General features: G+C 55.3%; 2 protein-coding genes across 2 annotated transcripts; both read left to right on the top strand.

The window, feature by feature from the left end:
• The first annotated feature begins 3,344 nt into the window (after positions 1-3,344).
• On the top strand, positions 3,345-8,359 carry LOC142821099 (mast cell protease 1A-like). The gene is made up of 5 exons (XM_075911892.2): positions 3,345-3,420; positions 5,512-5,659; positions 6,067-6,202; positions 7,191-7,445; positions 8,148-8,359. The coding sequence occupies exons 1-5, from the start codon at positions 3,345-3,347 to the stop codon at positions 8,286-8,288; spliced, it is 756 nt and encodes a 251-aa protein (XP_075768007.2). The 3' UTR covers positions 8,289-8,359.
• Positions 8,360-23,272: 14,913 nt separating this feature from the next.
• LOC142821098 (mast cell protease 1A-like) lies at positions 23,273-26,904 on the top strand. Its single transcript, XM_075911891.2, has 5 exons — positions 23,273-23,336; positions 24,681-24,828; positions 25,316-25,451; positions 26,267-26,524; positions 26,719-26,904. Exons 1-5 carry the CDS (start codon positions 23,273-23,275, stop codon positions 26,902-26,904), a joined length of 792 nt encoding a protein of 263 aa, XP_075768006.2.
• Positions 26,905-27,168: the final 264 nt, after the last annotated feature.

Below are 27,168 nucleotides of genomic sequence, written 5' to 3'. Positions count from 1 at the left end.
ATCCATGCTAACCTGTTCCATTTTCTTCAAGATCCCCTTTCATCCTTTTTAGTTCCATCCATATCCATAGAGATCTATTCCAGTTTCCTCCAGATCCCCACAAATCCATTCTGGATCCATCCCCATCCAGAGGGCTGTAGACTGGACATTTTGTGTGTGAATGGCCCAGGCTTGGGGGAGGAGCGTGGGGTGGCTGACAGGATTCAGGGAACCCGGGCAGAGCCATAAACACAGAGAGGAATAAGACCATCTAAGTCCTGCTCCTCAGAGGGGTTTGGGTGCCCAACTCCCTTTGACATCCCAGCCAATGGCTGCTCCCTGAGACTTGCATCAGGAAGGGGAAGATTTCCCAGGTATATGCCCTGCACCCCAATCCCTGAGCCCCTCCCACACCCTAATGCCTACCCCGAGCCTCAATCCCCCACCCTCTGGCTCAGCCCTCAGTCACCTCTCAGAACTCAAACCCAGACTCTGCTCCCCACTTGGCCACCAGCCCAGAACCCCCCTGGCACTCCAAATCCCTTGGCCACATCCTCACCCCAGGACCCACGCTCCCATTGAAGCCCTTGCCCCTCCCGCACCCAACTCCTGCCTCAATCCAGACCCCCGGATTTTAGGCACTAGCCAGGAGTCCAGAGAAGCCCCGAGCCGGTGCCTCCACCCAGCTCCAAAGAAGAGAATCCCCTCTTCACCCACAAACCACTCAGAAGATACATCCCATTGGAGCATGGCCGGTGAAGTCTGCAGATCTCAGCTTTCTCGAGATCTGCCCTAGCTTTGCGCACAGTGCGGGGCTGGAGGCTGGTGTCACAGAGTGTGTCTGGATTCTGGGTTCAGCCCTTCTCCCTCCTGCCCCCCCCCGCCGAAATCTCAGGGGAGGGGAGATCTTGCTGCGGACTGGCCCCAAAGTGTTTCTGACACTACTGGTTGGGGGAAGGGTAGTGTTAGCCACATCCTCAGCCAGGGCCAGGATGTAAGAAGCCATGTTAGCCACATCCTCACGCAGAGGAACGTGCAGGGGCCATGGCGCCAGGCCAGGGACTGGAGCTAGGGGGGCGTGACCGTGACCCAAGAATTGCCCAATAAGCAACCCTCCCCGTGGCACTTGAAAGGGAGAATGAAAGTCCTTTGTTTTCCTAATAAAACCATTTTCTTTCAACAGATTGCGCTGCCTTTTCCGTCACTGGCCTGAATCCTGGATGTGTATGGTGTGAATGACCCAGGGCTGTGGGGGACCACGGGGCAGTGGGAAGGAGGAAGGGAAGTGCTGCTGAGCCACAAACAGAAATCGAGCTAAATGAAGCAATCCAGGCTCTGTTCCTGAGAGGTGTTTAGACACCTAACTCCTATTGAAACGGCCAAGAGCCTTAACATCTGTGAGGATCTGAGCCCCAGGCTGTTCTGTTCAGCAGATCCCAAAGCATTTGAAGCACCATGGGGAAACTGAGGCACAATGACTTGCCCAAGCTCACGCACCAGCCGATCCAGGAACAGAGGCTAAGCAGTGTGAACATCAGGCCTGTGTAAAGGCCTCTAGGCCACACTCCTGCCCCACCCTTTGCAGCAAATCAGGCAGGCAGTCCCAGATGCCATGCACCCCCTCTTGGCTCCTGCACCCTATTGCTTGTTAATTTCACTCCCTGTCTTGACTCTGTTGCAATCGGCACAGATCCAATTCAAATGTTCCCAGCTCTGAGTGGAGAGTGAGGGAGTGAAATCTCCACAAGGCTGGAATTACACCCACCCCTCCAATACAGCGACTGTGGGGCAGATACTGACAGAACCGATCGGGGTGTCTCCACATACCCCTCCCTCTCTGGTAACCGGGGATGGGCTGGCTGGCCATATGAATGAGGCCAGATGTGGTGGAGACAGGTATGGGGCGATTCCCAGAGATGCCCCCAGGTGCCCTGAGTCCCCCCACTCTGCCCCACTGCGATGACAGAGCCATGTTGCTGTGAGAGATTGACCATTCCTAGCTCACAAGGGGACTCGGTGCTTGTCCCGTCCGACCCCTGTGCAGCCCTGGGCCCGGCCTGGCCCTGAGTTACTCCCGGCTCCAACACAAGGGCAGTTGTGAGAGAAACACCCTGCTTGAGTTCCATCCGTCGGGGGATGGAGAATCCAGCCCAGCCTGGAGCAGCACCATCTGTGACCCAGCCACCCAAGGGCGATTCCCAGGCAACGCCGTTCCTGGGAACAGCTCATGGGTTAGCTCTGGGATTATTTGGGTTCATCTGTTGGCCACAGGGCTGTAGGCTGGACTTTCGGTGTGTGAATGACCTAGGCTTGGGGCGGCCGACAGAGAGGAATAAGACCATCTAGGCCCTGCTCCTCAGAGGGGTTTGGGTGCCTAACTCCCTTTGACATCCCAGCCAACGTCAGATCCCTGGGACTTGTATCAGGAAGGGGGAGATTTCCCAGGTATATACCCTGCACCCCAATCCCTGAGCCCTCCCATACTCTAACGCCCACCCCGAGCTTCAACCACCAACCCTCTGGCCCAGCCCTGAGCCACCTCCCACAACTCAAACCCACACTCTCAACCCTGCTTGGCCCCCAACCCAGAACCCTCCTGGCACTCCAAATCCCTTGGCCACAGACACACCCCAGGACCCATGCTCCCGCTGAAGCCCTTGCCCCTCCCTCACCCAAATCCTGCCTCAATCCAGACCCTCACATTTTGGGCTCCATCCTGGAGTCCAGAGAAGCCCCAAGCCAGTGCCCCCACCCTGGTGTGATCATGCTCTTTTGCACACAGGAGAGGCCAAAATCTTCTAGCCCCAGGTCCAAAGGAGAGTCCCCTCTCCATCTCCAAAACCCTCAGAAGGTCCATCTCCTTGGAGCACTGCCGGCCGGACAGGTCTGCAGATCTCAGCGTTCTCGAGATCTGCCCTAGCTTTGCCCACAGTGCATGGCTGGAGGCTGGTGTCACAGACTGTGTCTGACGTCCGGATTCAGGCCTTGTCCTTCCTGGCCCCTTCTGAAATCTCGGGGCTGTGGGATCTCGCTGCAGAACGGCCCTGCAGTGTTTCTGAGACTGGTGGTTGGGGGAGGGGCAGTGTTAGCCACATTCTCAGCCAGGGCCAGGATGTGAGAGGTCGTGTTAGCCACATTCCCAGGCAGAGGGACATGCAGGGGCCCCATTGGCCATTGCGCTAGGCCAGGGACTCGAGCTAGTTGGGCGTGGCTGTGACCTGAGATTTGGTCTGTCTCCAATGGATATTCCCAGGCAGGAGAGTACGTGGGGCCCTGTGATTGGCAGGCCCTCCCCACCCCCCACCTCCCCAGCCTGGTCCATATAAGCCTTGGGACAGAGGGACCGGCTCCGTGCCCGGTCCAGGATGGCTCTGATGATACAGCGCTTGGTGGTGGGGCTGCTCCTTTGGACCTTCCTCCTGCCCCCTGGGGGCTGGGCTGGTGAGTGGGGGACGAGCATTGGGTGTGTGCAGAGAGGGGCCCATGGAGGGTAGGGGTGTGTGGGTTGAGCAAGGGTCTTCCCCTATACCGTCTGGGGCTGAGGGTCTATTGGGACCCCTGCAGCCTCTCCTGAATACCTCCGGGGTTCTCAGCCTATGGGGGAGGGTGGATCAGCCCCCAGTGGGCTTTTCTGGGACCCCACTACGAACTCGTGTGTCCTACTTGGAGACACAATGAGGCACCAGCAGGGCAGCTGGGGTGACTCAAGAAGAAGATGGTGCAGAAGGGCTACAAGAGCAGGGAGCTAAGGGGAAGGGCTTGGACCTAAGAAACTTGGGATCCTTTCCCAGCTCAGCCCAGGATCTATGGGGGGAAATTAACCTGTCTATTTTCAAAGGTTGCTGATGGAAATCAGGCACCTAAACCACTTAGGCTATGTCTAGACTGCAGGCTTCTTTCGAAAGAGCCTCTTTCGAAAGAGAGCGTCTAGACTGCACGTTGAACTTTCGAAAAAGTGGCTTGCTTTTTCGAAAGAAAGCATCCAGCGAGTCTGGATGCTCTCTTTCGAAGACGCCCTATTTACATTGAAGAACGCCTTCTTTCGAAAGAGGAACTTTCGAAAGAAGGCGTTCTTCCTCGTAAATTGAGGTTTACCGCCATCGAAAGAAAAGCCGCGTTCTTTCGAATTAATTTCGAAAGAACGCGGCTTGAGTCTGGACGCAGGGGAAGTATTTTCGAAAAAAGGCTACTTTTTTCGAAAAAACCCCTGAGTCTGGACACAGCCTTAGGAACATGCTCCCAGGTCCTCCGATTCCCCTTTTAAGGACAAAAATGATTGTCTGTTTGGACCAGACACTGCTCAGGGAAGGGGTTGGGGCGGGGGGATCCGTGCAGTGACTAGCTCAGGAAGAGGTCCCTGACCTAGGTCTCGGTCCCACAATAAAGCCAATCGCTGCCATTCCTTAAAAGGGGGATTTTCCAACACTCCCGGCCTCTCACTGGAGCCTTCCCCCGAGGAGATCCCAGAAGGTTTGTCGTTTTCCTGAGGGACATTCTCACTTTGCATTTTTCACCCCCAAAACTTTTTTTTTCAGCCACCAAAACCTGATAATTGTCCCTTAGACATTTCCCAGCATGGGAGGGAAAGGACCAGGTGGCACAAGAAAAAAATTCAGCCAGGATGAAGGGTTGAAAGGACTCTCTGGTCTAGGATCCATTCAGTCAAAACCAATTCCCCTGGTACCGGTATTTCAGCCGGGCCTTGTCCCTGTGGGGGACGTAGTGGGGGTAACTTGCTAGGGCTGTGGGCAACCTCTGCTGTCTGTAACGCGACCCAGCAGGGCAGGGGATGAGTCATTATGCAAAGGGGGCTCCAAACCTGTCTGACCAGCTACCCCCCCAAGGAGAGAATCAAAGGAAGGGGGAATGCCACTCTGGCTGGGGGGCAGGGCTGGAAGAGGGTTAGTTAGTTTCTGTCTGGGAGCATGGAGGAGACAGCCTAGGGAAGGAGTTGGGGAGGGGGCTGGGATTGTAGGGCCCAACCACCCCCCCCATCTCAAAGGGGGGCACTGAGGCCTCTTAGCCGCAGTTCCTGTAACCAGATGACAGATGCTGTGCTGTATCCTGGGGAAGCAATAAACTCCCTCTGTTCTACTGGCTGGTGGAGTCTGTCCGTGCCATTTCGGGGGTGCAGGAGACGGGAAAACCCCAATGCGCCGTCACACTGTGTGCAGAAGCAGCAGCTGCAAAAGCCCCGTCTGTGCCCTGCTGGGGATGGGCTGGACCAAGCCGGGGTGACTTTGGACCACAGAGCTGTGAACATGAGGCAGGGCAATTACTGCCCCACACTTGGGGTGTTTGACACTGATTCCCTAACCAGCCAGGTCAGAGCTTCAGATTTCCCCTCCAGCTCCATGGGGAGGGCAGTGTGGGGCAGAGCAGAGCAGGGGGCAGGAAGCCAGGCCCAGGGATACCCAGGGAGAGCATCAAGGAGGTGGAATGAGGTTGTCGGAGCCCCACTTTGGGATGGGGAGCTCAGTCCCTCTCCAGGGAGGTGAGGGAGCCCTTTGTATGGCTCTGTTCTCCCCCCAGGTGAGATCATTGGGGGATGGGAAGTCCGGCCCCACTCCAGGCCCTACATGGCCTTTCTGCATATACAACGTGGGGACAAGATTTATTTCTGTGGCGGGTTCCTGGTGGCGAAGAACTTTGTGCTGACGGCCGCTCACTGCCAGGGAGAGTAAGTGCCTCTGGGCTGGGATGTGGGGGTGAGTGGGGTCAACAAGGGAGGGGGAGCCTGGAGCTCTGGTGCTGGTGTGGGGGGTGCAGGGGAGGGGCAGAGGGTGGCCAGGCTGGGGTAGCAGAGCCCAGGGGTCTGATCTGCTCAAGGGGTGTCAGTGAGTCTCTGCAACCCACGGTCCAGCCCCAGTAAATTAATGGGGCTGTGGCCAGTGAGCCCAGCTGGGGTCTGGGCCCTTGCTCAGCACAGGGCAGGGAGGGGTCGCAGCCCAAGGGCAGCTCTGCAGGGCGCTGGGCATGGACCTTTGTGTGGATCTAGCAGGAAGGGTTGACAGGAGTTCAGACCCAGGTGATTATGAGCCCAACTCCTGCACCTAATAGTCCACGTGCTGCTCTCACCTTTTACAGCAGCATCACTGTCGTGCTGGGAGCCCATAACATCCAGCAACAGGAAAGGAGCCAGCAAGTGATCCGTGTGCACCGGCAGATCCCCCACCCACAGTACAACACAGAGACCTTAAATAATGACATCATGCTGCTGCAGGTACCCACTCCATCTCATCCCCTGCCTCCAGTGACATCACATTGCAGTAGGTACCACCCCATCCCATACCATCCCCCACCCCCAGTGACTTCAAACTGCTTCAGGTACCACCCCCATCCCATCCCCCACCACCAGTGATCTCACACTGCTGCAGGTACCACCCCCATTCCATCCCCCACCCCCAGTGACCTCACGCTGCTGCAGGTACCGACCCATCCCATCCCCCTCCCCCAGTGACCTCACGCTGCTGCAGGTACCGCCCCATCCCATCCCCCGCCCCCAGTGACCTCACACTGCTGCAGGTACCACCCCCATCCCATCCCCCACCCCCAGTGACCTGACACTGCTGCAGGTACCACCCCCATCTCATCCCCCACCCCCAGTGACCTCACACTGCTGCAGGTACCGCCCCATCCCATCCCCCGCCCCCCGTGACCTCACACTGCTGCAGGTACCACCCCCATCTCATCCCCCACCCCCAGTGACCTCACACTGCTGCAGGTACCACCCCCATCTCATCCCCCATCCCCAGTGACCTCACACTGCTGCAGGTACCACCCCATCCGATGTCCCATTTCTTGACTTGAGGTTTCTCTATCTGGGGGTATGTCTACACTACCCCGCTAGTTCGAACTAGCGGGGTAATGTATGCATACCGAACGTGCAAATGAAGCCCGGGATTTGAATTTCCCGGGCTTTATTTGCATAAGCCGGCCGGCGCCATTTTTAAATGCCGGCTTGTTCGAACCCCGTGCCGCGCGGCTACACGCGGCACGGGCTAGATAGTTCGAACTAGCTAGCCATTCCGAACTATCTGTACGCCTCATGGCGGCTCCCTGCTTATGCAAATGAAGCCCGGGAAATTCAAATCCCGGGCTTCATTTGCACGTTCGGTATGCATACATTACCCCGCTAGTTCGAACTAGCGGGGTAGTGTAGACATACCCTAAGACACATGTATGTTTCCTGGTTCTCTTTGCCTCAACAGCTGAGTAGCAATGCAATGTTGACCAGGGAGGTGGGGCTGGTCCGTTTAACGACTGGTAAACACAGAGTGCTCCCAGGGACCGTGTGCAAAGTGGCTGGATGGGGTATGACCAGCTTGAACACAAGAACTGACACCCTTCGGGAAGTGAACCTGTCAGTTGTGAGCAATCGCCTCTGTCAGAAGCGGTACTGGATCTATGTCCCCTCCACCATGCTGTGTCTAGGAAACCCCAAGTACCCAAAGTCAACTTACAAGGTAAGCAGTTTAGTGGGTAACATACATCCAGGTCTCTCAGTCACAGGCAGGAAACATTTATAATGGAAGAGCCCAAAGAATTACCTGTTGGGGCCCATGCCCAGTGGGTAACAGAGCCGTAAACAGCCAAGGCCAGGGATCACAGGGCAATAAACGACCACACTCAAGGCTACAAATGGCCAAACCAGAGGTGACAGAGCTATCAGTGGCCAAGCCAGAGGTGCCATTGGTCAGCTCTGATCCTTTGATGAGTGGATTTTCCATAACTGTCCATCAATACATGGCAGGCTGATCTTGATGGAGAAATGGGTGTCACCATGTTTGAGATGCTAACAGGTAGCCACTACTCACAGCTTCAGACACAATGGTGTGACACAGATTTAAACAGGACAATCACATGTAATAACTTATAACTTTTCTTAGGACACCTTACATGACATGCCTTGCCCAAGGTTGATTACAATTTTGTGACAATGGGGACTGTGTGGGGCTATCCATCTTTCTTTGTATACAGCATCCGCTGGGAGGTTAGGCTAGATAAAGACAGGGGTGTTTCTTGTCTGAATGCCCAGAGTCCTTCATCTTGGGCTTCTCAGTGTTAATTCAATTTTCATGTGTTTTGGGTTTCATGGCCCAGACAGCCACAGAGACCAAGATATGTTCCAGGCATTAACTCTTCTCTCCTGGCTTTTTCTGGGACAGGGTGATTCTGGGAGCCCTCTTGTGTGCCGTGGAGTGGCCGAGGGCATCGTCTCCTTTGGTGCCTATAAAAGCATCACACCTCCTGTTGGGTTCACTCGGATTTCCCACTTTGTGCCCTGGATCAAAGCCAACATGCGGTAAATCTAGGAACACCGACCTGATCTTCTGCTTCACCTTCTGCTATGCAACCTGCTCCTGGAAACATGGTATCAGACCTACCTCTGAGTCTGGTCCCACCTACCTAGCATTGATTTCCTCACCCCTCTGAGCCAGCCACTCCAGTGTCCTGGAGTGTCCATGTCCCTTCCTGCTTGTGTCCTGCGTGGTCTCTGCAAATTTCAGAGGAACCTGTGTGATGTTTCCTGATCAGTAGGTCAGAAATGATGCTGGTGACACATTAAATGGCTTTGTGCAGCAGCTGCTGGGGGCGTCTGGACTCCTCAGTGACTGGCTGATTGTGACAGTTGAGTGCCCAAGTCCCTCACCCAGCCCTGAGTCCCCACAAGTGGGGAGAGGGCTCACAAGGCAGGGGGGACTACAGGTACAGGGACATGTGGGGAGAAAAGGAAAAGGCCCCCAGTGCAGGCAGGCCCTGAGCCCAGATTGACATTTTAACCCAGAAGTGGCCTCAGAAGAGGCAAGTGCTTAAAGCCAGACATGTGTAACCAACAAAACCAACAGGGAGATAGATAGATAGATAGATAGATAGATAGATAGATAGATAGATAGATAGATAGATAGATAGATAGATAGAGGGGGTGTGTGGGGATAGATAGATAGATAGATAGATAGATAGATAGATAGATAGATAGATAGATAGATAGATAGATAGATAGAGGGTGTGTGTGGGGATAGATAGATAGATAGATAGATAGATAGATAGATAGATAGATAGATAGATAGATAGATAGATAGATAGATAGAGGGGGCGTGTGAGGATAGATAGATAGATAGATAGATAGATAGATAGATAGATAGATAGATAGATGGGGTGTGTGGGGATAGATAGATAGATAGATAGATAGATAGATAGATAGATAGATAGATAGATAGATAGAGGGGGTGTGTGGGGATAGATAGATAGATAGATAGATAGATAGATAGATAGATAGATAGATAGATAGATAGATAGATAGATTGTATGAAGATAGACAAAAATGAGGTTTACATGATCTTTTGAAAAAGGGTTTTATTTTCGAAAGATCTCCGTCTAACCTGCTGGTTTTTTTTCAAAAAAGCCCCATTTTGAAAAAAGCAGCAACTGCCATTATGCAAATGAAGCACGGGATACTTAAATCCTGGCTTCATTTGCAATATCGGCATGCCTAATCTACATCCCTTTCTTGAAAAAGGGATGTAGTTTATACACACCCCAAGTGAACCAAAGCCCCTTTTCTTCTTGAACCCAGGAAGGAGGCACTTGAAAATTCTTCCAGAGGGGCCCCCCCTAGCTCCTCTACCACAAAAGAGCTTGAAGAAAAAAAGAGAGAACAAATGGCAATCTCTGCCTTAGACACACACACACACACACACACCTCCAGGGCGCAAGAATCCAACTGTCACCTTAAAAATGAGATTTTAGGAACAAAACAAAAAAGAGATAGACTTGGTAAAGCAGATTTGGTTGCCAATTACTGCAGAACAACTGAGAATGAACAGATTAAAACACAGAGGAAATGGTATCTCTCTGCTACAGCTTAAAAATTCAGGTTTGGGGAAGGTGGACACATGGACATAGCACAGAGAAGTTGAATCAAACAACAAAACGAAGAAAATACCCTGATCACATCTAACTAGACATTCTCTGGCTACTCACAGATCTGTACTTCAAGATCTAGTCGATTTCCATGCCCAGCGTTCCTTGTAGGCCGGGTCGTCCTGCCTGGTTCAATTCATCTTGTTCCCCCGACTCCTGCCTTACAACTCCCACAAAGGAAACAGCAGGCAGATGTATTCTCCAATTCAAATTTCAACATCCGCTGCCATAGGCTGCCCTTGCTCCCTGCCAATACTTCCTAGCTACCTGAGTTTAACCTTTACAGCCCTACTCCTATCCTACCCCATCCCTCCTGCTCCCTTCTACACCAGATGTTACCCCCAGTGTCACAGTGGCTAGGCTGGAGTTGGGACCCTCATTGTGCAGGGACTGATCCATTTGTACCCAACCCTGGTGCAGTGCTGCCCTCTGGCAGGGCGCTTTGCTGGCCAAGCTAGGGGGAGCACAGTGGGGAGAGGGACCCCACAGAGAAGAGCCCCAAGAGGCCAGCAGGGGAGGGAATTAGCAGGAGAACATTCAGTTTGGGAGGAAACTAAACCCAGCCTGGTCCTTCACCCCAACCTGCCCCAGTGCTGGGAGCTGAGAGGGGTCCGATGCCACTCTAGGTGTGAATCCCCAATGGTGCTGGACCCGCTCTGAGCCCAGGAGGGCTGATAATGGACCAGGGCAGAGGGCCTGGTGGGAGGGAAGCTAGGAAGAGAGGGACCGGAGGGGACTGACTGATGGACGGGAGGATAAGCTGGGACCTCCTGACCTAAGAGGACATCACAGCTGGTGGGGATGGACCTGTCCCATCCCTAGGGTGGAATCTGGGCTGTTGAACACTCTGTGTGTCGGTGTCTGTTTGTCCAGGGCATGATACTCAGAACAGGGGGGCTGCAAGTTGGGGGAGCTGACAGAGGATGCCATGGAGATGAGGGTGATGCTGCTCCAACGGCAAATCCTTTCAGGGGGGCAGGGAAGTGCTCCTCTGGGAGTGGGCCCCCCATGGCCTGCAGGCTGTCTTGGGGGGTTCAGGATCTTGGAGCTACCCTGGTTGTTAGAGGCACCCCCCCCTTTGTGTGCTGCAGGCTGTCTGTCTGGGGAGTGGCCAGGCTCTTGGGATGGCCTCCTTCTCCAGTGCCCCCCCCTTCTGCCCCATAGCTTTCAGGCTCTCTGTGAGGCAGCAGGCTCCAGATTTGGGACTGGGGGTTTTTACTGGTGTGGTGGCAGCCAAAATGGTGGAGCCCCAGCTCTGCTGACCAATCTCTCGGTGTTGCAGCTTCCCCTGGTGCCCATTTTCGGTATCGTGGCCTCCTTCTCTGTGCCCCTCGCTTTCATGCCCTTCCCCCCTCTGCTCCCTCCTTTTCCTTGTTATGGGAAACAGCCCTATTCCTGGCACTTCCCATTTTACTGGCACAACCCAGCCCTGACCTTGCTCTCCATTACGCTCAGAGGAAGCTGCCTCCCGCATTCGAGGGGCATCGCTCTTACATCGTAGGAGTTCTGGAACCAACGGACAGACACACAGACGGACAGATTCACAAACCAACAGACATGCTCCTGAGGGTGAGAGGAGTGTTTGTGCATCTGTTTGTCCGTGAGTCCATCCATCCGTCATTTGTCAAATAACTTCTCCTAAAAGGTCAGAGCTAGGATCCCCCAATTGTGGCATTCAGCTTCCTCACAGACTAACCTAACGCCAGGGCAAGGTTGGGTGGTGCCAGAACATTAGGATGTGTCTGGAATCGGACTGGTTTCCATGACACAGGAAGGGAGGAGCCTAAGAGCAGGGACCGTTCTGCTCTACAGTGACCACAGAGAGGAAGCGAGCTCCATCTAGAACCACTCTGGGAGAGCTCTGTGGCCTTTCCAGGTCCATGGAGATGGATGAACACCCAGCCAGCTCCATCTCAGCTCTTACTCGACTCGTTCCAGTTGTGATTGATCCAGGCCCACATGGACATGTGTAGCTCACCCAGAGACCAGTGCAAATCCCTGTACATCCAGGGTGTGTCTAGACTCCATGCCTCCGTCGACGGAGGCATGCAGATTAGATAGATCGGCAGAGGGAAATGAAGCCGCGATTAAAATAATCGTGGCTTCATTTAAATTTAAATGGCTGCCACCCTCTGCCGATCAGCTGTTTGTCGGCAGATCGGGGCAGTCTGGACGCGCCGCGTCGACAAAGAAGCCTTTCTTGATCGGCACAGGTATGCCTCGTGAAACCAGGTTTACCTGTGCCAATCAAGAAAGGCTTCTTTGTCGACGCGGCGCGTCCAGACTGCCCCCATCTGCCGACAAACAGCTGATCGGCAGAGGGTGGCAGCCATTTAAATTTAAATGAAGCCGCGATTATTTTAATCGCGGCTTCATTTCCCTCTGCCGATCTGTTTAATCTGCATGCCTCCGTCGACGGAGGCATGGAGTCTAGACACACCCCCATTCTAGATAGATCTAGAGCACTCTATTTCTATTCTAGACCCATCTCCCTACCCTTCCAGTTCTGGATCCACTTGCCACTTGGATTGCTCCAGTAGGGGTCTCTGGCCTGACCCGGAGGCAGCAGGGGGATTGGCTGGTTCCTCCCACATAGACATGTTTGGAACAGGGATGCTCCCGGCTCTGGGTGCAGATGACACTTCCCCCACTGACCAGAGACCACCTCGACAGGGAGTGGAGCTGAGCCCCATTGAGGGTTGATAAATTGAATAGGGGCAGCAGAGGTGTCTGTTCTGGACATCTCTGTGTGAGTGGAGGAGGTCACGTACACCGGGTCTGAAGTGGGAGACTGGTAACGGGGAAATCACAACCACTCACCACAACCTCACAGAGGGGACAGGTTGTGGTTTCTCACCCAGCGCCGATACTGATCCGTGCTGTGCACAGCCCATGTAAACAGGATGGGGAAGGGCAAAAACAGGGGCTTGGAGCAGGGACAGCCTCACAGAGATGCCCTTGGGCAGGGGTGGGCAAAGGTTTTGGCCTGAGGGTCGCATCTGGGCCTGGACATGGTATGGCGGCACGAATGGGGATGTTACCGCCATGGGGGAGGGTTTGTATATGGGGTGCAGTTTGGGGAGGGGCTGTAAGAGGGAGGTTACTCAGGTGAGGGTAGGAAGGTGCAGGGGTTGCGACAGGGTGATACTGGCCCTCCCTGCCCTGTGCCACCCAACACCCCAGGCTGGCAGTGTTACAGCCACACGGCTGTGTGGAAGGGCCAGATGTGGAGGGGCTGGGAGCCATCCCCAGTTGGGAGGTCAAGGCAGTAGAGAAAGGTCCGATACAGCCCGTGGGCTGAACTTTGCTCTCTGTGCCCTGGAGGGAAAAGGCCCCGGGTCTCCTATTGCCAGCAAGTGGGTCTGGCCTCTGGAGTGAGCAGAGGGACAGGAATTATCCCCCCTCCCCACTGAAATCTTTGGGCTGGAGTATCTTGCAGCAGAACAGCCCTGGAGTGTTTCTGACACTGGTGGTGAAGGTGGGAGGGCAGCGTTAGCCACATCCTCAGGCAGATGGACGGGCAGGGGCCCCGTTGGCCATGGGGCCAGGCCAGGGACCGGAGCAGAGAGGAAACCTCCCGCTAGGTGGGCGCGGCCGTGACCTGAGAATTGCCCAATGGGCACCTTGGCCCATGGCCATCTCCAGTGGGTGTTCCCGGGCAGGAGTGTATGTGGGGACCTGTAGTTGGCTGGCCCTGCCCCCTCTCTGCCCTGCCTGGTCCATATAAGCCTCACGCAGGAGGGAACGGCTTCGTGCCCAGCCCGGGATGGCTCTGACGATGCAGCTCTTGGTGATAGGACTGTTCTCCTGGACCTTCCTCCTGCTCCATGGGGGATGGGCTGGTGAGTGGGGGAAGGGCGCTGGGTGTGTGTGGAGAGGGGCCCATTCAGGGTAGGGAGCTCTGGGTTGAGTGAGGGTCTTCCCCTGACCCGCCTCGGGCTGAGGGGCTATTGGGACCCCTACAGCCTCCCTTGAGTACCTCTGGGGCTCTCGGCCGATGGAAGTGGGTGGATCAGCCCCTAGAAGGCTTTCTCTGAGACCCCACTGCCAGGCCATGTGTCCTACTTGAAGACACCACTAGCAGGGCAGCTGGGGAGACACAAGGAGCAGATGACGGAGAGGGGCAAGAGCAGGAGCTAAGGGGAAGGGCTTGGACCTAAGAAACTTGGGATCCTTTTCCAGCTCAGTCCAGGACCTCTGTCTGTGGGGCTCTTATTTCCATGGGTTGCTGATGGAAATGAGGCACCTAAACCCCTTAGGAACTGTCAGGTTACTGGATTTTGAGAGGAGCAGTCAGATCACTGTTGTACCCCTGGGGGAGGGGAAGAGGTTGCCCCAAAAGTTGGTACAAAGGGGACTATGTGAGGTGTCAAACAAAAGCTCACTTTCTACTGATTCTGTACATGGCCTTCATAAATCTATATAATGTCTGTGTGTGGAATTATAGATATGGACTGTGTATGGATACTAGAAACTTCTCAGTCTGTGTCTGAATAGCAAGGAGATATAAAAAGTGCCATACACCTCCCATAATACTCTGAGGGTACGTCTACACTACAGCGCTAGTTCGAACTAACTTAGTTCGAATTAGTTAATTCGAACTAAGCTAGTTCGAACTAACGCATCTAGAACTAAAAACTAGTTCGAACTAGCGTTTTGCTAGTTCGAACTAGCAAGTCCACATTGAGTGGACTCTGAACAGGGCTTAATGATGGCCGGAAGCAGTGCCGGCAGGGCATAAAAGGAGGACTTAGAGCGTGGAGATACTGTCTCAGGCTAGCCGAGGGCTGCGCTTAAAGGGTCCCGACCCCCACCCCGGACACACAGTTCTAAGGGGTGCCCCGCTTGCAAAGAAGTTCTGGCTTGGAGTGCCCTGAGTGCCCACACTGGGCACATCACACCACTCGGCCATCAGCCCGGCTGCACTTGCCGCAGGCTGGCATCTGGGGAGAGGGGGCAATTGGGGGGCTGCAGGAGAGCTTCCACCCCCAGAAGCCCGCAGAGCCAGCCCAGTCCTCCCCATCGGGGGCTCGTGCCCCATTCCTCCCTCACCTTCTTCCACTTGCCCTTCCCTAGCCCCCCTTCTTATTGATGTACAAAATAAAGCTAATGTTTCTTCCAACATTGACTCTGTCTTTATTGAAAAAAACTGGGGGAGACTGGGAAAAGGAGGTGGGAGAGGGGAAGAGAAAGGCTGGGAGAGGGGAGGGCAACTAACATGATCAGGGGTTGGGAACAGGTCCCAGATGAAGAGAGGCTACAGAGACTGGGACTGTTCAGCTTAGAAAAGAGGAGACGGAGGGGGGACAGGATAGAGGTCTCTAAAAGCAGGGGTTGGGTGGAGAGGGTGCATTCAGAAAAGTTCTTCATGAGTTCCCATAAAGAAGGACTAGAGGACACCAAAGGAAAGGAATGGGTAGCAGGCTTGAAACTAGTAAGAGAAAGTTGTTCTTCTTCTTCCCAAAGCAAATAGTTAACCTGTGGAACTCCTTGCTGCAGGAGGCTGTGAAGGCTAGAACTAGAACAGAGTTTAAAGGGAAGTGAGATCAAGTGATGGAGGTTGGGTCCATGGAGTCCTATTAGCCAGAGGGTAGGAGTGGTGTCCCTGCCCAAAGTTTGTGGAAGGCTGGAGAGGGATGGCACGAGACAAATGGCTTGGTCCCCTCCAGGGTCCCTAGGGTTGGCCGCTGTTGGCAGAGAGGCTACTGGGCTAGATGGACCTTTGGTCTGACCCAGGACGGCCATTGTAAGCTCAGGGCTCAGGGTCGGGGGTCTCAGTGGACCCCCTTGATTTTCATGCACACCTGCTCCTGGGTGGCCAGGCTGGCAGCTCTCCTGCCCTAGACGGCCACTTTCCTGTGCCTAGTGCGGAGATCGTGGACGAGGTCCACGATGTCCGCACTAGCCCAGGAAGGTGCCCGCCTCTTGCGGTCCAGGGCAAGCTCCCGGGAGCCGCCAGCCTGGTCCCGGCAAGAGGGGGTGGGCTGGGAGGCATCGGGTGGGTGGCTCTGTGCCGTGCCAGGTGCAGGGTCTGCTAGCTGGGTGCTGGCAGGCTTGCACCTGGCACGGGCACCGTAGCCAGCCCGTGCCCCTTTAAGGGGTCCGGGGCCGGGAGGGGGGCATAGAGTTTCCCTGGTGTTGGCCAGAGTGGCCACCAGGGAAACCTGGGGAGGGCTAGCCTCCCACTAGTTCGAACTAAAGGGCTACACAGCCCTTAGTTCGAACTAGCTAGTTCGAACTAGGCGTTAGTCCTCGTAAAATGAGGTTTTCCTAGTTCGAACTAAGCGCTCCGCTAGTTCGATTCAAATTCGAACTAGCGGAGCGCTAGTGTAGCGCATAGGAAAGTTAGTTCGAACTAACGTCCGTTAGTTCGAACTAACTTTCTAGTGTAGACATACCCTGCGTCATGCCATTCCCATGAGACCCCAAACTGCTCAGTCAGAGGCAAATCTGGGTGGCAGGATGGGAGAGGAAGTCTTTGAATGCGCTAAGCCCTTAGGAGGGAATGAAGACCTGAACTACAACACCCATAAGCCATTGCGCCGATAGGAAACAGCAGTTTAACATTTTGTTCAGCTGATTCCAAACTATGGAGAAGTCTGAGTTGGGTGGAAGAGACGCAACGTCATGGAACCAGAGAACACTAGAATGGGAAGGGACCTTGAGAGGGCACCACATTCAGGCCCCGCCCTCACGGCAGGACCAAACACCGTCTAGCCCATCCCTTACAGGTGTCTTGTCCAACTTGCCCTTAAATATCTCCAAGGATGGGGATTCCACAACCTCCCTGGGCAATTTATTCTAGTGTCTCACCACCTGGACTGGCAGGAAGTTTTTCCTCGTGTCCAACCTCAACCTCCCTTGCTGATCACCGATGTTATTCTTCTTGGCAGGGCAATTCCGGTGGGCCCTTGTTGTGTGTTGGCGTGGTGCAGGGCATCGTCTCCAGTGGAGATCCGGACGGGCGCCCCCCCCCCCACTATCTACATAAGGGTCTCCAAGTTCATCCCCTGGATCAATGCAACTTTGCACAAGCTGAGTTGAAGGAGACTGTAAAAGGACTCACTAGTTTGGTCCTCGCGTTGCTGACCCCACCGGGCCTCGCAGGGCCACCCTCTTGTCCACTGCCAAAAACACTGCTCAAGTTGACTGAGGCGGTCCCGACCCAGGGCACTAAGTCGAGGGGCAGCCTTTCCTCCCCCTATGACCTGACTCACGGTGTGTGACGATACTGCACCTCCAAATCCGCAAGAATAGATTCCGCCGGCCCATAGAAGGTGGGGAGGGGAGTTATTGCTTTTCCAGGATACAGCACAGCCTAGACATGATGTGGCTACAGGAGTCAGGGCCAAGATGCCTCAGACCCCTTGGGTTAGGGGTATCCATCACCCCTAACCCCCAGCTTAGGCTGTTCTCTCCATGTTTCCCAGACAGCAACTGCCCCTTCCCCCAAAATCTCGTGTTTGTCTCCCCCTCCCTCCCTTGTCTCTCCCCCTGGGAAGCTCCTTGTTCTCTCCTCAGGCTGGGCCTGGGTGTCTGTATTAATACACATGTGGGTGCATCAGGGGGAATCACACATCCTAGCACAGGGGGACCCCGGGTTACAGAGCAGACAGCCCCCCACTGCGCTACACGGGGTGTCACCCTTAACTCGTCAGTCCGCCCTTCTCTGGGTCACCTCCTCCTTTGTAGATGAACAAAACATGAGGATGGCATCATGCACCTTTGTGGGCACAGCCCACTTCTTCAGATGATCTGAAGCTTCAGAGGGGGAGCCCAAACCTGCTATTCTAGTTTTCTCTACGTCCAGCGGAACCAAGAAGTTTGCCTCTTTCTGCCCAACCCTGCCATTCCAGTTTCCTCTAGATCCCCTTCCATCCATTCTAGATCCATTCCTATCCATAGAGGTCTACTCTAGCTTTCTCTAGAGGCTCATATATCCATTGTAGACTTGTCCACATTAATAGAGATCTAGTCTAGTTTCCTCTAGATTCCCACACGTCCATTCTAGATCCATTTCTATCCATACAGACCTGTTCCATTTTCCTCAAGATCCCCTTTCATCCTTTCTAGATCCATTCCTATCCATAGAGGTCTACTCTAGCTTTCTCTAGAGGCTCATATATCCATTGTAGACTTGTCCACATTAATAGAGATCTAGTCTAGTTTCCTCTAGATCCCCACACGTCCATTCTAGATCCATTTCTATCCATACAGACCTGTTCCATTTTCCTCAAGATTCCCTTTCGTCCTTTCTAGATCCATTCCTATCCATGGAAATCTATTCCAGTTTCCTCCAGATCCCCACACATCCATTCTGGATCCATCCCCATCCATCGGGATCTTTTCTACTTTCTTCTAGTTCCCCAGGCATCCATCCTAGACCCATCCCTGTCCAGAGAGATCTATTCTAGTTTCCTCAGGATTCCCATGCATCCTTTCTGGACTCTTCTGGGCAATCCTGCCAATGCTGGATGCAACTGACCAGCGCCTCCTGAGGTCTGTTCCCGCCCTTGAGTTCTATGGTTCTATGGAAGAAAGTCACGTGCACCCCTTTTCTTGGGACTATTTGTGTTGACCTGGTGACCAGAGGGCTGTAGACTGGACATTCTGTGTGTGAATGGCCCAGGCTTGGGGGAGGAGCGTGGGGTGGCTGACAGGATTCAGGGAACCCGGGTAGAGCCATAAACAAAGAGAGGAATAAGACCATCTAAGTCCTGCTCCTCAAAGGTGTTTGATTGCCCAGCTCCCTTTGACATCCCAGCCAATGGCAGATCCCTGGGACTTGCATCAGGAAGGGGGAGATTTCCGAGGTATAAGCCCTGCACCCCAATCCCTGAGCCCCTCCCACACCCTAATGCCTACCCCGAGCCTCAATCCCCCACCCTCTGGTCCAGCCCTGAGCCACCTCTCAGAACTCAAACCCAGACTCTGCTCCCCACTCGGCCACCAGCCCAGAACCCCCTGTCACTCCAAATCCCTTGGCCACATCCACACCCAAGGGCACATGGCCCCTTGCGTCTTCTGCACCCAACTCCTGCCTCTAACCATACCCCCAGATTTTCAGCACCAGCCTGGAGTCCAGAGAAGCCCCAAGCCAGTGCCTCCACTGGTGTGAGCATGCTGTTTTGCACACAAGAGAGCCCAAAATCTCCTAGTCCCCTCTCCACCCACAAAGCCCTCAGAAGATCCATCTTCCTGGAGCACCACCGGAGAGATCTGCAGATCTTACCTCTCTTGAGATCTGCCCTAGCTTTGCCTGCAGTGCAGGGCTGGAGGCTGGTTTCATAGAATGTGTCGGGATTCTGGGTTTAGCCCTTCTCCCTCCTGGCCTTCTCAAAATCTCGGGGTTGGGGGATCTCGCTTCGGACCGGCCCCAGAGTGTTTTTGACATTGCTGGTTGGGGGAGGGGTAGTGTTAGCCACATCCTCAGCCAGGGCCAGGATGTGAGAGCCCGTGTTAGCCACATCCTCAGGCAGAGGGACGTGCAGGAGACTTGTTGGCCATGGCGCCGGGCCAAGAACCAGAGCTAGGGGGACGCGGCCGTGACCCGAGAATTGCTCGATAAGCATCTCTCCCTGTGGTACTTGAAAGGGAGAATGAACATTCTTTGTTTTCCTGAATAAAAATGTTTTCAACAGCTTGTGCTGCTCTTTGTGCCAATGGCCTGCAATCAGGATGCTGATGGTGTGAACAAGCCAGGGTAGTGGGGGACCATGAGGCGGTAGGAAGGATGGAGGCAATTGGTGTTGAGCCACAAACAAAGGTCGAGCTAAACGAGGCAATCAAGGCTCTGTGTCTGAGAGGTGTTTAGACACCTAACTCCCATTGAAATGGCCAAGAGCCGGAGTACCTGTGGGCCCCATGCTGTTCCTTTCAACAGACCTCAAAGCATTTTAAGTAGCATAAAGTCCGGATGGGGAAACTGAGGCACAATGACATGCCCAGGTTCACTCACCAGCAGATCAGAGACAAAACCCAGGCAGCTCAAACATCAGGCCTGTGCTGTGGCCACTAGGCCATGCTTCTGCCCTACCCCCTGCAGCAAATCAGTCAGGCAGTCCCCGATGTTGTACCCCCCCTCCCGACCCCGGGCCCTCCACCCCACTGCCTGTTAATTTCACTCCCTGTCTTGCCTCCATGCCAATCGGCACAGATCTGACCCAAATGTTCCCAGAACTGAGTTCCCCTGTGACCCAGGACTTCTGGGGCCGGGCTCTGGTGGAGAGTGTGGGAGTGAAATCTCCACAAGACTGAAATTACACCCCCGTCCCCACATCCAGCAGCTGTGAGGCAGATACTGACAGAACCGATCGGGGTGTCTCCATACACCCCTCCCTCTGGTAACTGGGGCAGGGCTGACCAGCCATAGGGCTGATCCCTGTGTGGGTAGGGGCCAGATGTGTGAGCGCCAGGGAAAAGGGGGCAATTCCCAGAGCTGCCCCCAGTTGCCCTGAGTCCCCCCACTCTGCCCCACTGTGATGACGGAGGCCATGTTGCTTTGAGAGGCATCCGATCCTAGACCAGAAGGGGACTCGGTACTTGTCCCATCTGAGCACTGTGCAGCCCTGGCCCTGGGCCGGCCTTGTGTTACTCCCGGTTCCAACTCAAAGGCAACTGTGAGAGAAACACCTTCCTTGAGTTCCACATGATCAGAACGACTCCTATTGTCCGCTCGGCCCCCTCACCGGTTCTCTCCCCGCCTCTCCCATGCACATGGAGAGAACAGAGATCCTGCCATGGAAAGCCTCTGTCTTGACCAGGTGCACCCTGGGAAATATGGGAAGTCACATGGTCTGGTGTCCAGTCCACCTTCCCCTTGTGCCCTCATGTTGGGGGGCTCCCATCAAGGGTTCTTCTCTGGGAAAATGGCTTCTTTGCGGTGACCCTACACAAAGGAAAGCACCACCCCCCAGGACATAGCTGAACCCAACCGCCAACAATCTCATTGGCCCATCTCCTCCCTACGGACTCTGATACCAAGGATGGGCAACCACATCTCCCAGGGAATCACGGAGAGACTTGGTCTGAAACAGCTGCCCCCCAAACTGGACCCAGAGGAGACCACTTGGAAATCAAGAACTGAACAGAATGCCCTCTTTGGGTTCAGTGGTCAGATCCCCTACCGGGCAAAACTCATGCTTTGGAAACTCACGTGGTTACACCTGTGCTACATCTGGGCTTCCTCCATCCAAAGTTGGGCCCCTCACATACTGGGGTCCTGTCCCCTCTATGGGGTGCCAGCTTCACCCTGGCCTCAGGATGGGGTACAGGCTGGCTCTGGGGGTGGCGAGTGGGACAAGGGGGGGCCTATCCCTTTTTGGGCTACTCGGAGCTTCTGTCCCTGTTCTAGCAGATGAGTTTTGCCCTTCCCTGACTCTTCTGTACATGGAAAATGGGCGACACTGATGGGTGTTAGCCCCTAAGTGAAACACCACCTGCTAATTCTCTGCATGTGGGAGAGAGATGAGGGTGGGTCCCAGATCACCCTGATACAGCCGTCCGGGCAGTGTCGGGTGTCTCTGACCTCCTTCTCCCAGGCACATTGTCCGTGCCAATTGTCCCTTCAGTTTCTGCGGCCTCCGTGCATCTCTCAGTCTCGTCCCCCTTGGCCAGGGGGGTCTCTGCTCCATCAAGAGCAGTAGAATCATAGATCTCCACACCTAGACCCACGTCAGCTACAGGTGTATCACAGAGTGATGGGACCAGAGGAACCAAGAAGTTCACTGGGCCTGTTTCTCCCCAACCCTGCCATTCTAGTTTCCTCTAGATCCCCTTCCATCCATTCTAGATCCATCCCTAGCCATAGAGATCTATTCCAGTTTTCTCTAGAGACACATACATCCATTCTAGATCCATCCCCATCCAGAGAGATCTAGTACAGTGTCCTCTAGATCTGCACTCATCCATTCTAGATCCATCCCCATCCATCAGGACCTTTCCTGCTCACTGCTAGTTCTCCATACACCCATTCTAGCCCCATCCTTGTCCAGAGAGATCTATTCTAGCTTCCCCAGGATTCCCATGCATCCTTTCTGGACTCTTCTGTGCAATCCTGGATGCACCAGACCAGGGCCTCCTGAGGTCTCTTCCTGCCCTTGAGTTCTATGATTTTATGGAAGACAATAAGGTGCACCCCTTTTCTTGGGACTATTTGTGTTGACCTGTTGGCCAGAGGGCGGTAGACTGGGCATTTTGTGTGTGAATGGCTCAGGTTTGCGGGAGGAGCATGGGCCGGCCAACAGGATTTAGGGAAACTGGGCGGAGCCAAAAGCACAGAGAGGAATAAGACCATCTAGATCCTGCTCCTCAGAGGGATTTCGGTGCCTAACTCCCTTTGACATCCCAGCCAATGGCAGCTTCCTGGGACTTTCATCAGGAAAGGAGGACTTTCCCAGGTTGGGCACTGCACCCCATTTCCTGGGCCTTTTCCACACCCTAACACCAAGCCCAAGCCTCAACTTTCCCACACCCTAATGCCAACTCCGAGCCTCAACCTTTCCCACACCCTAACGCTAACCCCAAGCCTCAACCTCCATCCATGAGCCATCTCCCACAACTCAAACCCAGATTCTGCACCCCACTCCTGCACGAACTCTCCTAGCATGTCAAATGCCTTGGCCACATACACACCCTAAGGCTCATGGTCCCTTGCCCCTCCTGCACACAACTCCTGCCTCTAACCAGACCCTCAGATTTTTGGCACCATCCTGGAATCCAGAGAAGCCCCGAGCCGGTGCCTCCACCTCAGTGTGATCATGCTGTTCTGCAGAGAAGAGAGCCCCAAATCTTCTAGCCCCAGGTCCAAAGAAGAGAGGTGCCTCTCCACTCACAAAACCCTCAGAAGATCCATCTCCCTGGAGCACTGCTGGACAGATCCCACCTCTCTTGAGATCTGCCCTAGCTTTGCACACAGAGCAGGGCTGGAGGCTGGGGTCACAGTGTGTGTCTGGATTCTGGGTTCAGGCCTTGTCCCTCCTGGCCCCTGGAGACATCTCAGGGCTGGAGGATCTCACGGCAGAACAGCCCTGGAGCATTTCTGGCACTGGTGGTTGGGGGAGGGGTAGTGTTAGCCACATCCTCAGCCAGGGCCAGGATGTGAGAGCCCGTGTTAGCCACATTTCCAGGCAGAGAGACGTGCAGGGGCCCAGTGGGCCATGGCGCCAGGCCAGGGACCGGAGCTAGATGGATGCAGCTATGACCTGAGAATTACTCTCACCCCATAGCCCATCTCCAGTGGATGTTTCGAGGCAAGAGTGTATGTGGGGCCCTGTGATTGGAAGGTCACGCCCCCCTCCCTCCCGCCTGGTCCTTATAAGCCTCAGGCTGCAGAGAACAGCTCCGTACCTGGACCAGGATGGCTCTGACGATGCAGCTCTTGGTGGTGGGGCTGCTCCCATGGGCCTTCCTCCTGCCCCCTGGGGGCTGGGCTGGTGAGTGGGGAAAGGGCGCTGGGTGTGCACGGAGAGGGGCCCATGCAAGGTGGGGGCTGTGGGTGAGTGACGGTCTTCCCCTGATTTGCCTGGTGCTGAGGGGCTATAGAGAATTCTGCAGCCTCCCCTGAGTACCTCTGGGGCTCTCAGCCTATGGGGGTGGGTGGATCAGCCCCTACAGGGCTTCCCTGGGCCCCCTTGCAAAACTGTGTCCTTTACCTGGAGATGCTAGGAGTCACCAGCAGGGTGACTGGGGAGACACAAGGAGCAGATGGTGGAGAGGGGCAGCTAAGGTGATGGGTTTAGACATAAGAAACTTGGGATCCTTTTCCAGCTCAGCCCAGGACCTCCGGGATGAACCTCAACCTCTATTTGGGCTCTTATTTCCATGGGTGGCTGATGAAAATGAGGCTCCCAAACCCCTTAGGAACATGCTCCCGGGACCTCCAATTCCCCTCTTAAGAACAAAAATGATTCGGTGTCTGTTTGAACTGGACACTGCTGGGGGTTCCACACAGTGACTAGCACAGTAAGATCCCTGATCTGGGTCTAGGTCCCACAATAAAGCCAATCGCTGCCATTCCTTAAAGGGGAGAGTTTCCAACACTCCCACCCGCCCGCCTCATACCTTCTCCCAAGCAGATCCCAGAAGGTGCGTCGTTTCCCCGAGGGACATTCCCACTTTCAACCAGAAAACTATTGTTTTTTAGCCCCCAAAGCCAGAAATGGTCCCTCAGACATTTCCCAGCACAGGAGGGGAAGAAGCAGGTGCAGAGGACAGAAATGCAGGCATCTTTGAGAAAAGAAAGGGCTCCCTGGGGTAGGATTCATTCAGTCAAAGCCACTTCCCCTGGCACTGGTATTTCGGTGAGTCAGACATGGAGCAGCCCAGCCACATCCCTGTAGGTGGGTGGAGAAGCAGCCACAGAAGCCCCATTGGTGTCTTTTTGGGGACTGGCTGGATCAGCATAGGATGACTTTGGCCCACAGAGTGGTAAAAACAAGGCAGGGTGATTCCTGCCCCGCTCCGGGTGCATTTGGCACCGATTCTCCACCCAGACACTTTAGAAACCTAGATTTCCTCTCCAGTCCCATGAGGAGGGAGTCCAGTGTGGGGGAAAGCAGAGCAGGGAGCTGGGATCCAGGCACTGGGATCCCTCAGGGAGAGCCTCACAAGGGTGGGATGAGGCTGTGGGAGCCCCGCATCCAGGGGGAGGAGGTATACTCCAGGGAGACCATCAAGGGGGTGGAAGGAGGCTGTGGGAGTGCCCCTTTGGGATGGGGAGCTCAGCCTCTGTCCAGGGAGAGGATGGGGCCCTCTGTATGCCTTTGGTCTCCCCCCAGGTGAGATTATCGGGGGAAAGGAGGCCAAGCCCCACTCCAGGCCCTACATGGCCTATCTACAAATGAAACGTAATAACGGTCATTACACCTGCGGCGGGTTCCTGGTAGCGAAGGGCTTTGTGCTGACGGCCGCTCACTGCTGGGGAGTGTAAGTGCCTCTGGGCTGGAATTGGGATCGGATGGAGGAGCCGGAAGCTCTTGGGCTGGCATGGGAAGCAGGGGGTGGCCAGGCTGGGGGAGCAGAGCCCAGGGGTCTGACCTGCTCAGAGGGTGTCAGCGAGTCTCTAGGGGCCTCTCCAACCCATGGCCCAGCCGCAGTGCTGGGTAAATCAATGGGGTCTGGCCCATGGCCCAAAATGGGGCAGGGAAGGGTTGCAGCCCCAAGGCAGTTCTGCAGGGTGCCAGGCTGGGAGCTGGGGCTGGGCATGGGCTGCTGCCAGGATCAAGCTGGCAGGGGTGGGAATTGGTGCAGGACGAGTGGACACTCAAGCCCAAAAGGGAAGGAAGGAATTTGAGGCCCAGCCAGAGAGCCCTGGGGATCCCTGACCCCACAAGAGCAGAACTGATGAGCCAGAGAAACAGGAGTCCGGTCCTGGCCCCTAATGCCCCATGTGGGTCGCTCTGGGCTTTTACAGCAGCATCACTGTCACCCTGGGAGCCCACAACATTGACAAACGGGAACCGAGTTGGCAAGTGATCCCCGTGCGCCGGCAGATCCCCCACCCACAGTACAACAGGAAGACTTTAAACAACGACATCATGCTGCTGCAGGTACCACCCCATCCCATCCCCCACCCCCAGTGACCTCACACTGCTGCAGGTACCGCCCCCATCCCATCCCCCACCCCGGTGACCTCACACTGCTGCAGGTACCACCCCCATCCCATCCCCCACCCCTAGTGACCTCACACTGCTGCAGGTACCGCCCCCATCCCATCCCCCACCCCCAGTGACCTCACACTGCTGCAGGTACCGCCCCATCTCATCCCCCACCCCCAGTGACCTCACACTGCTGCAGGTACCGCCCCATCCCATCCCCCACCCACAATGGCCCTAGAGCATGGGGGTTTTGTGTGTGTGACATAGTTAGGGGTCTGTCCTCTCTGGTGGCCCTGGATCTACTCTAGTTTTGTCTCTGTGGAGGGCCCAGCGGGGGATGATCCCTGAGGGGAGGCACGTCCCAGCCACCTGACCCCTAGGCTAGGTGGAGGATTCTGAACAAAGCAGGGGCCGTGGCCACCTGGGGGTGAAGGGACCCGTAGCTGGCAGCTGAGTCAGGCTTGGCTGTGGGGAAGCACAAAGAGAGCAGCCTGAGCGCAGTACAGGGGGTTCAGGGGCCTGTGATCCCTGTTCCCCCAAAAGGACTAAGGCTGTCTGCCCTCGCTCCTGTGCTGTACCTCGGAGAAGCAATAAAACCTTCTACTCTACTGGCCAGTGGAGAGTCCCTTCTGATTGTGAATGAGGGTGCAGGGTGGGGCTCTCCCTGACCTGCCACCCCAGCCTGGGATGGTTTTGCTGGGGACGATGTCTGTCTCCTTCCCCATGATGCCCTCCTCCTACTCATCTTCACCCTTCCTGTGTCCCAGCTGGCTGAGCCGGCGAAGCTGGATGGGTGGGTGGAGACCATCGCCCTGCCCTGTGCTGGTGAACACGTGGAGCCTGGGATGGCGTGTCTTGTGGCCGGCTGGGGCCTCACCATCGCCAGCGATTATTTCTCTGCAGCTAGTGCACTGCAAGAGGCAGAGGTGAAGGTGTTGGCGGATGCCAAGTGCACCTATCATCACTACGTCTCCTCGACCATGCTGTGTGCCGGGCTCCGATCAGAGGGGAAAGACTCTGCCAAGGTGAGTCTGCTCCAGGGGGATGCTCCCTTGGGACATCGCCATGACGAGGGTGTCTGCAATGGTGTCAGCAGACTGGGAGGGCTGGGTTGGGGCAGGAGGAGAGACCTGGGCCCACGGGGGTGACTCTGGGCCAGGCGTCGGTGGCAAACAGGTTGCCGGGCTGTTCTGTATCCATGGCTTGGTCTGTTCCGCAGGGCGACTCCGGTGGCCCACTGGTATGTCAGGGCAAAGCCCAGGGCATCGTCTCCTGGGGGCCCAACACCCCCCCTGGCGTGTACGTGAGGGTCTCCACTTACAGCCAATGGATCAGGGACACCATGAGGAGAGCATTGCGCCGGAGTTACTTCCTAGACCAGCCCTGCACCGCTTCTGTCCTTTAGAGACCCCCAGATGTGGGGCTGGCTTCACAGAGGGGCTCAGCCCCCCACCTCCCAGCCTGAGGCTCTTCCCGCTTCAAGGCAGTGTTCCCTCTCCCAGTCGCTCGTCTTGCCTGGTTGTGCCCAACCCATCAGCACCAAAGCAGGAGAGATAGGAGCCTGGTTTAGGGCCAGCTGCATCTTTGCAAGGGAACGGCTGGATCATGTTTGTTAGGAGCCAAAACCTGGGGTGGATGCGGCGGGTTATAGCTCTTCCCCATGTCAGCC

The sequence above is a fragment of the Pelodiscus sinensis genome, chromosome 30, assembly GCF_052426305.1.
Source record: "Pelodiscus sinensis isolate ZL-2025 chromosome 30, ASM5242630v1, whole genome shotgun sequence".
NCBI classification, from domain to species: domain Eukaryota; kingdom Metazoa; phylum Chordata; order Testudines; family Trionychidae; genus Pelodiscus; species Pelodiscus sinensis.
The sequence above is the reverse complement of the archived record's forward strand: the minus strand, read 5'-3'. Positions and strand labels throughout refer to the sequence as shown.